Source organism: Pleuronectes platessa, chromosome 24 (genome assembly GCF_947347685.1).
Source record: "Pleuronectes platessa chromosome 24, fPlePla1.1, whole genome shotgun sequence".
Classification (NCBI taxonomy): Eukaryota; Metazoa; Chordata; class Actinopteri; order Pleuronectiformes; family Pleuronectidae; genus Pleuronectes; species Pleuronectes platessa.
In genome coordinates, this window is record NC_070649.1 from 3,839,625 (window position 1) to 3,852,378 (window position 12,754).

The following is a 12,754-nucleotide window of genomic DNA, read 5'->3' on the forward strand; positions in this document are numbered from 1 at the left end:
AGTGTTTCATAGAGCTGTAACTGCTTTGATGGATATTGTTTTCATTTCAACTGTTGTATTTCCAAGTCTCAGAACCACTAAGTTAAAAAAGTAAAAAAGCTCATCAGATATATAAACTATGGGGAACTTTAAGTGTGACTGGCTCAAAGGGCTGCAAACACTGACAGCTCAAGTGTTATATTGCTGGGTTATGCACACCGAGGTTCCCCCTCTTGGATTTATCCACTAGCTCCACGTGTTGGCTTACAAACTTTTCTGAAGAGCAGAGACATCATTTAGTTTTTCCTCTTCCTCTGCAGCCCACTGCTGTCGTATCTGTTTCTTTCCCTACTCATGGGACAAACTTCCCATTACTCTGATAAAACTTTACACTTTTGCTGAATTGGAAAACACTTTAAGGCCAAACAGAATTGAAATAAGTTTTATTTTTTCATCAAAGGACAAAATATAAACCCAACTCCAACATCCCCTTTTTATAATAAGCCATTGAAACTCTTCAAATATTTACAAAAGATAGAAAATAACATAAATAAATATAACCTGCTGCTGCTCATTAAAGACTCAGGCTGCCTCCTCCTTAATTACACTTAAAACTGCGGTAGTTTGACTGCCACGTCTCTCTTCCTCTCTGGAGGAATCCTGAAAGACAACATTCAGCCTAAAAGAGAAATCACAATGGTTCTATGGTCTTGTACAGTTCAGTAAAGATGGGGACAGAAAGATTTAACATCTAGATTAAAGTGAGAAAATATCACAGAAGCCAAAACATCAGCCGCTCCACTGACGGTGAACGATAGCAGAGCGGATTAGTGACAGATCCGGCAGAGTGTTAGTGGGATACTGGCACATTTGGAAGTCTTTTCGGCTAAAAAGAAATAAGTCAATGGATGGGACTGGAAGACGAAGCATTTCTTGAAACAAATGCAATGGAGCTAATGTTGATGTATAAATTTGACTGTTTGCAAAAGATTCCATCAATATAAAATTGTTTCGTAAAAGGGAAAAATAAAAGTTAAATAATGTGGAAAGGAAGATTGGTGCACGCTGACCCCTACTGGTTCCTGATGATGACAACAAGCAGAACAGACCTAATCAACCCCGCGGGTGATAACAAATTATTTAAACAATGATTATACATAAAAACCTTTCAAGTTAGATATTGATATAGAAATCTTACATCTTTCAAAGTTCAGACTCTACGTTAAATTAGTAACCTCAGGATGTTAAAATAACATGATAAGAAATTAAGCAGAACAAAGGTGAAGATATTTCGTGGGAAGAGTGCAAAAAGCAAAAGTGTCATGATATGGCTTACTGATGTGAACAATATGAATCCTAGTGGGAGCAGGAGCAGCCTGTCCATCGAGCATCAGGTCTTTTTTTCACAGATTTCAAGAGCCCCGTCTTTTGAAGGCTTCACCTCCAAACCAGTCGAAGCCGCTCGAGGCAGCCGGGGCGCTTCCAGAGCAGGCACTTCAGTACCAGCTGTCTGCTGACAGTCTGACTGGGGTCCAGGTCAGTAGTCCCTTTTCACTGATTGGCTGTGTGATGTGTTCCTGCCGCTCCCTCGCGCTAACAGGCACATGCTGCAGCAAACGTCAGGTCGCACAAGTTTCAGTTCTCGGCTTCCCGCGTCAACGCCTGATGCAGGAGTCTTTGTCCAAATGACAAAAAACAAGTCAATCAGAGAAGAGTCTGTTGAGGTATGACCCGTCCGGGGCTTCGTGCAGGTCCACAGGTCGGTCCGCTCTGCAGTCGAGACGATGATCCGCTGAGACTGGATCACATCTGTTCAACTGTTGCCTGAAACAAAACAAAAAGAAGATTCTTTAACAAATTGAACCTTTATTCTTTATGCTTGTATTGTAATGGGTTCTTCCCTGACTCACACCACATCCTTCAACCAAGTTTCATAGATATTCCTTTGTTGTTTTTGTGTAATCTTACTTATAAATATACAAAAAACATTACTTCCTTGGTGAAGGTAAATATAGACTTCGAACATAAAAATCTACTTTAGGTTTTTGGTTAATATATTGTTTGAAACGTGGAACATAAAAGACAAAAAACTGCTCGCTATACTGTTGGCAGCTAGTAAGAAATGTGTCACGAGGAAATAGTTCAAAGTGGACCCTCCCACCATTGATGAATGGATTGAAATTGTGTATGAGATTTATGTTATGGAAAAGATCTCTTTTTCCCTCAAGGTCGAGAAAGACATTTTTTATAAGACCTGGAACAAATGGACTGAGTATGTAAAACCTGTTAGATCAGATTTTATTTGAATATACTTGTGTTTTGTGTGATCCTCCTTCTTTTGATGTGATGTGCGCTCCCCGGTTGTGTTCTTTTTACCTGTTATTGTTCCTACATGTAGTAATTTAGGTCCATAAAAAAAAAAAAAAAACCCAGAAAGGCAGTATGAACAAAATCACCCAAACTTACTACATACATCCTTTCTTATGTCCTTGACAGACTAAATCTGTATTTAATGTATGTGATTGAAATGTGCCTGTCTAAATAAAAAGAGAATTTAAAAAAAAAAAAAAATCTACTTTAGGTCACTTTTCTTGGAAAATAGTTCAAGTAAAATAGAAGTGGATCTGTGTTGGCACTTTTGATTTGACTGATCCATAACAAAAGTTTCTCACCTTCATCGTCCGAGTCGAACCCAAACAGGTTGGAGCACCTCTGCAGTTGGAGATGAGCCTGCAGCTCCTCAGCACTGGTGAACGTAGCGAAACACTTGGCACATCGTTGTCTCGGCTGCGCTGCCGCCACAGAGGCGAGTCCCGGAGGCGGGCTCCTCTGAGTCGTCTCGAACGGCGACATGTCCTTCCTCCGCTTTGGCATGGTGATGTACTTCTCGTCCAGGTACGCCGTGGGCGGCAGACGCATGTAGGGCTTCTTACCGTACAAGGCGAGCGTTTCCTTGCACACCGATGATTTCACGACTTGATCCGGTGCTTTTCTGTTAATGACAGAGTAGCCAGAGCTACTGATTGGACAAGGTGGTGTTTCCGCTGAAGCCGTTCCCTCCTGGCCTACAGAGCTCTCCTCGCCCGCGGCTTTGACCTCAGTGAATGGTTTGACTTCAGTTTTAGACGTTTTTGCTGATGGGACACGGTCACCTTTAGATCTTTTGATACTCTTTGTGTGACCTTCTTTGGGAACCCTCGTACGCTTCTTACTTTCTTTGTTTGGGTCAGAGTTCTTCTTTAACTTTTTCTGTGATTTTACTTTATGCGAGTTCCCTTCAGTGGCAGACGTCTTCTCATTCGAGCTGCTGGTATCTGCAGGGGCTGAGGAACAAGAGCTGGAAAGAGTTGGATCTTCCTTGTCTTTGCCCTCCTCATTCTGATCGCTCTTCTCCAATGCTGTTGCTGCTGCTTTAGCTCCATCCTCTGGTTGAACTACAGATTTTGATTTCTTTTTCACTGCAGGTGTTTTGCTCGGGTCCTTGCGTGGCCGTTTCTCCTGGACAGTCTTATTGTCTTGCTTTTTATTAACATCTTTCTGATTCTTTTTGACCTTGTCCGAGCCTGAAGAAGCCGTTTTAGTTTTACTCTCTTTCGGTCTCTCGTTTTTCGTGAGGTGCGGTTTTGTTGATTTCTCCTCGGTTGCTTCTCCAGATGTGGCTGAAGGTGTATTTGCCAAATCATTCGCTGCAACAGGAGGCACAGACTCACCGGTGCAGTTATGCGTCAAGTCTTTGTTTTCTGTTGTTGCTTTTCCATCCTCATCTACGACGACTGCTGTGGCTTCAACCTGTTGGGCAGCAGATATCACCTCGGTGGTCTCTTTCAAATCAGACTCTGTCTTTGTGTCCACTTTGCTCTTTGTAACCTTGCGCTTCTTTGACTCGCTGGAATTTGAAGCAGCACTTTGGAAACCACTTTCTAGAGAGGAGCGCTTTTTCGCCTTGTGGACTTTCTTCACTTTGTCAGTGGTCGACTTCCGTGTCTTGTCCGCTGAGGTCCTGCTGATTGATGGATTTGAACTGACGTGACTCTTCTTAATCTGCTTGTTCACTGATTTCTTACACTTTGATTCATTCAGTGATGTTTTTGTAGTTTTGTTAACTTCTTGTTCTTTTGTACCGTCGCTAACATCTGAGGCCATTGCTGCTTTGGGACTCGGACTTGAAAGCTCAGCTGGATTCTTCGGATCGTTTTGCAAAGCCGTTTTTTCTATGAGGGTTTCACTGTTTTGACCAGTAGACGTGTTTTCATCATGCACGGGTTTCTTTAATTTCGGAGGACGACCTCTTCTCTTGGGAACGTCTGCGTTTACTTTCACCTGCTTCTTGTTGAACTTGTGCCTCGCTTTGTTTTTGCGTTTTAACACCGACGATGAGATGACTTTACGAGCTGCCATGGTTGTACTTGATACTTTCCTTAACGTTTGTCTTAATCTCAGATTTGGAACAGTCGGCTGTGCAGAGGTGTCTTTGTTGGACAGATTCTTTAAGACATTTGAATCCTCGGTTTCATTTCTCTCATTCAAGTCCCTGTCACTGGAGAGAGGAGCTCTCGAGTGTTTTCTCGATGACGACTTATGTGCAGCCCGTCTTCTTAATCTACAAACAGCCTTCAAACTCTTATTCAGAGCGGTGGCATCTTTTGGCTCATTATGCTGCGGTTTCTTCCCAACTGCTGTGTTATTATGTTTGTTGCCTTTTTCCTCACTCGTCATCTTGTGTGGTGTTGTCGGTTTGGAAGTGTAGTGCTCTCGTTCATGAAGGTTTAGTGCCCAGAGACAAATAAATAGTTGAGAACAACCAGGGAGGCAGCACACTGCCTGCAGCGGATTGTGCCTCCTGGCATGGCGTCTCATTTCCATTCCTGATTTGAACCGGGCCGGACAGCCCTCATGAAGGCACGGGTGCCGAGGAGAGACTCTGTGCCTTTCGACGTGATGCTGAAAGTGTTTGAAACTAAACAAAACCCTCATGCAAATAGAACATCTACTGTTTCCCACACGGAACGCCAGCTCTAAAGGTTTGAGCTCCCCGTGGTGATCATCCAGAGCGTGGTACAGGAGGGCAACGCGCTTTTTCGACAAGTCTTTAAACCAAACACATCCATCCACGGGACAACTCACTTTCTCTTGTGGCTCCACGTTCCTCTCTTTTGCGGTAGCCTTCAGGAACGGCAGAGATTCAGTTCTTATCTTTTTATCTTCGTTTTCTGACGACTCATGATTCTCAGATTCATCACTGGCTCTTTCCTGGGACTTCTCCTGCTGTGGAAGTGGCTGCTCCGCTTCCAAATCCCTTCTCGCTGTGACAACCTCTTTCTTTTTGGCAACGTGTCCAAGTTCTTTATTTTTTCCAATATGACCATTGACTTTATGAACAGGAGTTTCACTATTAAGGTGGTTTGAAGTGTTTTGTGTCTTTTCTCGTGGAGGTTTTTCATCTGCTGGCTTGTCTTTCGATCTCAACTTTCTGGATTCAGGGGGCCTTGGATCTTGAGGACTTGCTGATTCAGGAACATAATCAGATTTCCTCGGCCTCCCCCTCCCACGGCGAGCAGGCGACATATTCGCGGTGTTATCTTTGGCGGAGCTTTTCGGTGTGGAAATACCTTTGGTCTCAGAGACCCGGTTTTCTTGGTCCTTGCTCTTCTTTAGCTTCTCTATGTGAGCAGACAGGTGCATCATGGCTAAGAGGTCGTCTTTGAACGTCGTCCTGCAAAACATGCACTCATCTCTTCGATAATGGAACATTGCGTGTGACACGACACGACTTCCCTTAAAGAACTTGTCACAGAAAGTACAACTGAACTCCAACTTAGATTCCTCTGTTTCTGGCTCACTGCTATTGGATCCATCTGAATCAATATCCTGAGTTGCCGTTGTCCCTTTGTTCAGTTGCACATCACTGACTGTGGAGGCTTCCTGTGCCGATACAGAGCAGCTGGAGGTAGACCGGATATTATGAGGTACTTTAGTTTTACTTTTAACTGTTGAAGCCTTGGAGGCACTATTCTCTGGAGCTCGCGGTTTGTCGTTCTCCAGATCTCGAGCAAGCGCCTCAGGTGCATGTTCGGTAACCATCTCTGTTACTAACGTCAGAGCAGATATGTCATTCATAGCCTCCTGGTCTGGAGGCGAATAAACAGCCCGAGGCTCTGATCCTTTACTTAGAGTGACCATGTTTCCTCTGGGGATTGTGTCCCTCTCACAAGGTGGATGCAAGTCCGCCTCAGCGATGTTGTTGCAGACTGTGTTTAGCACCTCTGGAGTGTCTGCTTTTGCTTTGGCAACAGGAATCTTTTCAGCCAGCGAGGAGAGTGACATCTGTTCCTTTTCGCCGTCTCTGAGAACACCATCTTGGGTCTGAGAGGGTGAAGGATCTGCATCTGCAGGGTTTGAATTATAGGCCTCGGCGGAGACCGGGGGGGTTTGGTCCCCAGCTGTTCTCTGCTTGTTGTCTGCAGTGGTCATCTTGGATGAAGCAGTGATTCTGGGGAGGTCTTCTTCACTTTGTGCTTTACATTTACTTAAACCTGGGGACTGTGGCACTTTGGCTGCTGCGGAGGTTTGTGAGGCAATGGTGACTTTCATTTCAACAGCAGGTTCTTCGCAGAGCTCTCTTGCAGACACTGTTTGAGCTTGAATGATCTTATCTAACACCGGGGTTTCTGTTCTGTCAGTTTCTTCTGATGTCTGTGACGCAGTGGTAGCTTTCCTTTCAACAGCAGACTTATCTCTTGCTGAAGAAATGTTGCGTAACACTTTCCCTTTGCCTGCAGGTTGAGGGGCCTTGTCTGAGACTGGAGATTTTGTCCCTTTGGCCCCTGCTGGTGTCTGTGGAGCGTCAGCAGTCTCTCTTGCTGCAGACGTCTTTCGTGAAACTGGATGGACTTTTTCTAAAACTTCAGATAGTGTCCGAGGGGCACCTTTCCCCTCAGGCTTTTCACAGCGCCGTCTTTGTGCATCTTTAGGAGGACTTCCCTGCACAGAGGAACGTGTGATAGTTGATACTGAGCCGTGAACAGTCAATCCATGTCCCTTTCCTTTCTGGCGGCGAGCGTAACAGTGCAGCTGTTTTACAAACATGGCGGCATCCCTCGCTCTTAGAACAACCTCCTTGCGATGGACAGTCTTCACGGGTTGTGATGTGGCAGGAAGCTTCACTGTGGACTTGTAAAGAAGAACTTGAGGAAATCCTCTCTGTCTGTTGCCAGATTCATCTGTAAACGAACCCATCAGCTCATTGTCTGGTAAGGAGAGCTCAAGAATGATTTGTGGAGGCTGCGCTGGTTCAACATAATCCAAAGAAAACCCTCTCTGGTGCTTGTTGATTTCCCTTCCGCCTAAATGAGAGTTTACTGGTGCTTTGTGTTTTGCATTGTTCCTGATCTGACCGGTTTCAGAAGATTGATGATGCTGCTGATGTCTCAACTCGTGCTTTTTGATATCGGCAGAAACATTGTTCTTTTTAAGAGCTGCCGAGTCTTCCAGAAGCCACCTGGGTTTTCTAATCCTTCGTTTTGGTGGGTTCTTCTCGGAGAGCCGTGTGATGCGTCTGTGTTCTCCATACCTAATGGTGACGTTGTCTTGTATTCTGTCTAGCCGCCAAAATGAACGTCTCAAAGGTTCTGATGATTTGTCCTTCAGAGGTCGTAACCCCTGGGCGCCTTTCGTCGTTACAGCATGATCATCATTTAGTTGTGTTTTTCCCGGGCCCACCTTTAGTCTTTTGGATACAGTGTCAGAATCATTTCTCTGGTGCCGCTTCTTTGCTGCTGCCTGAAGAGCCCTTTTCTTTCCTCTCCGACATGTACTCGACCGTGAAGCAGGCTTTTTGGTGGAATAGTTAGAGATCCATTTGTCCTCCATGATTTCTTCAAGGGCAGCACTGACCACTTTCTCGCTCATCAATTTCAAACAATTGGTCCGCAAAGCAATGAGGTTCCAAAACTCTGGGTCAAAGTAGAGATCTTTCTTCAAGACCTGAGGAGAGAGAGAACATTTGTTTTGGTACAACAATATGGAAAAATGACAAACAACAGGGTACAGCTAGTCTTAATCGACAGACCAGTTATTTACATCAGTCACTTGTACTTAGAGCTTTCTATCAGATGAACAGATGTAAGCACCAGGCCTGAACGTGGTCTGAGAATCTCAAACTGTATCTACGTCATGATTTGCCACAAAAGAAACTCTACCTGGAGCATTTCAAAGCGAACATGATTCCCGATGGGGCTGTACTCCACGTGGTACTCCTGATCGGGATGCATGTAAAGAAGGTACACCCTCTTGTAGGCCTCGACTGTGCGTTCCTGGAAGAAGACGAGGAGAGCGCACGCCCGGCAAACCTCCAGGTCCTTTGGAAGCAGGCCAGCAATGGTTTTGTAGATTAGGGACTTGGTGACGACATCACAGGGAAGGCAAGACTCCAGGGCATTAGTACAAAGCTCCACACAGAACTGTTTACCATCTTCACCCAGCTAGAAAAATTACAAACACAGGATTTTACATGTTAATAAATCACCTCGATTAAGATCACTACACTATCACTGCGTTTCAAATATCCATTTCACCTCCTGCAGTATGGCTCTCATGAATGGAAAGATCGAGTTCACATTGGTGGCCGACAGCACCAGCTGATGACTCTCCTCGAGTAGAGCTTGCTCGGATGTGTCCAACCGACTGTGAAGTTTACTCCAAATGAAGACAAGATCACTGCAGACAAAAGAGTTTAGATTTTTGTTAATCGCATTTAAAGCAGATTTTAACCACCAGCTTCACTTTAAATAAGCATCCACTTACCACAAATAGTACACGTCTCCCCTGCGGAGCTGCTGGGAGAGGAAGGCTCTGCTGAGGCCCAGTAACAAGTCATCCTGTTCCTCACACTCCAAACTACAGATGATGTGAACAGCATCTTCGCTATTAACATCATCCATCTGAAATCAGAGGGCAATGGAAAGTATCAGTGTAACGACAGTTCAGTGGGGTACCCAAGCAAAACACAGACAGTAAACAACAGTGACTCAGCCCACCTCTTTATGCAGGCGGTCATGCTGTGACGTTTTGTAAAGCCACGTGAGGTAGACCTGGAGGAAGAACAAGTGCCGGCCTGCCATGGGATGCCGAGCACAGCACCTAGCCAGGGCCATGGCCTCGCTGACCCGCTCACAGGACAAAAGGTAGCGCACCCGGAGCTCAAAGAACACCGGCAGCTCAGCGCTGATGCACCCGTCCACTGAGGAGAGGTCAAGCCAGGAGAGAGACAAATTAATGAGGCAAACATTTGCTGTGATTTACAATAAACAACCAGAGAGTAATGTTTAAATAGATTCTGGTAAACGGGCCGTGTCCAATTAGACTATGTTACAACGTCAGTGTTTTTAGAGGAGTATGAGAGGAATCCAGAGATGAGACAAGAGATGTTGCCTACCTTCATTCTGAGGTAAACTGGACTCACTGAGGATCGCCTGTAAGACTGAGTCGGCCCAAGGCCCGTCGCCCTGAACCAACCGCTCCACCTGAAGTAAGTGGACATTCTGATGCCTCGCAAGGACCAAATTACATTCCTGGAGGGATGAGGGACAAAAAAGCAGTGAGCTTTAAAGATAGTAACAGTGTTTTCATGACAGTTGCCTGTTCTTAGAAGTGAAGCTCACTGAGAAACTATAAAATAATCTCCTAATGCTTCTAATCTCTGACTTGTTTGTTCCTTCTCACCTGGAATGTGACAGTGAAGTGTTTCAGTGGTTCCTGGTGGAAGTCCTTCTGGTCAAAGAACAGCAGCAGCTCAAAAACACTCCTGTAGGGGGATGAAAAGCATTAGCCCATACCAACAAAGTCAAATTTTATATGTATGAACTGTTCAGTTGTTTATATGGATCTAAAACACATTTATTGTGATAAAGAGTTATTTGGGAGACTGAGGGGAGACCCTAGGGGAGAGAGGACGGAGTTGGGTCTCCAGCTGGCAGAACTCCAGGGGCTTTCCTGGCTCACAAACGTGCTTGTGTGAGCCAGAGAACCAAAATCAACCTTCTGTTTCATAAACGCTGCAGCCAGCTGCACAGAGAATGAACACTTCAGAGTTGGTGAACAAATACATAGAAACATTGGTTTTATTTAGCATGTGTGAATAATCACATTCTTTCTGCATGTATTTGGTTTGAAAGTTTTTTTCACCACTGGCTTGGTTCTGTCTGGTTGATCTGCGACTACAATTCAGACAGGAAGTGTTGACAATGCCCTCACGCAGTTATTCAGACAAGAGGTTATGACTCATGTATTTGTAAACTTGTATTAGTTTCAGTGATAAGTCTCCACCATAAACTCGTAGTAAAACTTGCAGGAGTGTGTCACATTGGTTTGACTCTGTTCTACGCCAAGGAAGCCTCCTCTTTCAGGAAGTGTGTGTACTCACAATGCCAGGCTGCTGAGTGTGTGGAGCACGTGATCACAGTTTGACGAGAAGAAGGTCGAGGCTCGGGAAAAGTAGCGGACAGCCGTCTCGAGGATCCTGAGCTGAGGCAGTGGCACCTGCCAGCGAGAGGCAAACTCTTCCACCAGCTGCAGGGAGAAAAGGCAAAGTCAGAAACAAACTCACACAGACATTTAACAGTTTGTTGCTGTCGACAGGTGCTTTAGATGTTTGGACTGTAGTTAGAGGTACTTTGGAATGTGAGCAGTGTTGCCAATAAAGAATCAAAGAGATGCTATTGACAACAATTGCGTTGATCATTTATTAGTTTGATTGTCGTATCGTTGTGGTTTGGACTGTTGGTCAGACTAATACGTGGGATTGAACTAAATAACAAACAATCATTAGATTAACTGTTTGTTACAGCCCTACATCCAATACCTTGATTATTAAACATTAAAAACCAAGAGGAAACAGACAGCTGTGTAAATCACTGATTACCATGGCAAGCATCAGGGTTGTCGGGTCATATTATTAATTATATTATCACATTGCTGTTAATGGTTATGTCTGCAGCCTTCATCATGACTTCATGTAATTACAGTGCACGATGTAAACCTATGTAAGCCAGGGGTCTGTCTGCAATACAATTCAATTAGCTTGTAGAGCCCTGTTATGATGGAGACCCCAGACACTGCTCTTGTGCACCACTGGGATTGTGAACCATCTGTGTTTTCCTCAGGAATATTACACACAGCTTCCTATTCAATTAAACAACAGGCAGTTAGCAAGCATCACAACTTATGTTTGGCAGTTCATCTGGTTTAAAATATGGATTAAACCAGATGATTTAATCCATGTTTGAATCATCTGGTAAATTGGCTCCAAAATACGCTACTATGTTGAGTAAAGCATTGACTTTAACGACTGTGGACCCACTAAAGAAATAAGAACTAATATCTTGGTTTGAGCATTTCCCACCATCTGCAACTGGGCTACAACCTTATATGTGACTCTTCTGGGACAGGGAGACATTTACCAGCTGATATTTGAACCAACATTTGAATGAGTCAATAAACGGAGCTGTTGAACCCTCTTAACATTATTGTATCATGAAATTTCAGTGTATGGGGACGTGTGATACCAGTAGTTGTGTTATCCATTTCTGCAAGCTGGCATGTTCACATCCATATCTTGCATTGAGAAGCATTTCTTTGTTGGGCTTTACAGGCACTTCCACTTTAATTGATCAGCTAATCTCTGTTTAAAAACACATTTGTGCTTCATGAAAGGGTCAAACGTGACTGGTTCGAATCCTCCAAAGTTATTGTATCATAAAAACTTAGAAATATGTTGTTATCCATTTCTGCAAGCATGCAAGTACAAGTCCGTGTGTTGTTGCTGTTGGGAGAGTCAGATAAGACTTTAACAAGTTGGGCTTCGTGGACGATGGTCGAGTCAAAACATTCTTTGTGGATTCCCCCTGATTTGTGCCAACATATTTCGGAAACCATTGGATTAAACGCCAGTGGCCCAGTGAATTCATAAAGATGGACATCTCGGCAGTGTCAGTAGTTGAGTTGACCGTGTCCCCCCGTCAGTAGGAGGGTTCTAACCCCGTCTGTGGCTGCACCTACGTCTTGTTGCTGTTTTTTTTGGGGGGGGGGGGGTCGTTACGAAATACGTCGGAGGCGTTGATCTCTGCTCGATAACGGAAGCTAACACTCGCAGGACGACCCATGGTCCAGAGACGAGAAGCTAACATGCTAACATGCTACCTGCCACACAGCCGGGGATCACACCGACTGTGTGGGCTGCAGAAAGTTTGTCCAGCCCGCGGCTCGGGCTAACTAAACCCGGGCTAGCTGGCCAGCTGGCGAGTAGCCGAGTTAGCTTTGCCTCCTGTGCACAGAACAATAATTAGCACAATACAACTGAATCTCACACTCCGCGGCGCCGCTAACATCCCCAGAGGACGGGCCCGCGCCATTAGACGTGTTATTCACATGGCGTTACGGGGATTTGTGGGTGTTTGGGTCGACTGCGGGTCGTTAGCTCCGCGGGTACGAGGCTGGGAGCTAACGCTAGCCGCGGAGCGAGCCCTTCTGGGGGAGGGGAGTCGGCCAGCGCACCCGCTCCGTCTTTTCGACACCGGGGCCCGGACACCCGCTCCGGCCGCGGCTCCTTACCTCGCAGAAGTCGGCGCAGAACGCCCGGCTGTCGGCCCGCAGATCCTCGCTCGCGTAGCGGCCGGACAGAGCGAGTAGCCGCGTCTCCAGCTCCTCCGGCTCATTCACACCGCCCTCCTCCGCCATACTGCCCGTGTGGCCCCGCTCGTCGCCGCGGACACACAACACA

General features: G+C 45.5%; 1 protein-coding gene across 1 annotated transcript; it reads right to left on the bottom strand.

Annotated features, from left to right (window-relative positions):
• Positions 1-405: 405 nt before the first annotated feature.
• LOC128430856 (uncharacterized) lies at positions 406-12,713 on the bottom strand. Its single transcript, XM_053416952.1, has 10 exons — positions 12,586-12,713; positions 10,400-10,545; positions 9,700-9,781; positions 9,413-9,548; positions 9,015-9,217; positions 8,782-8,918; positions 8,553-8,694; positions 8,178-8,459; positions 2,652-7,962; positions 406-1,803 (listed from the first exon to the last, which is right to left on the bottom strand). Exons 1-10 carry the CDS (start codon positions 12,709-12,711, stop codon positions 1,793-1,795), a joined length of 6,576 nt encoding a protein of 2,191 aa, XP_053272927.1. The 5' UTR covers positions 12,712-12,713; the 3' UTR covers positions 406-1,792.
• Between the last annotated feature and the right edge of the window lie 41 nt (positions 12,714-12,754).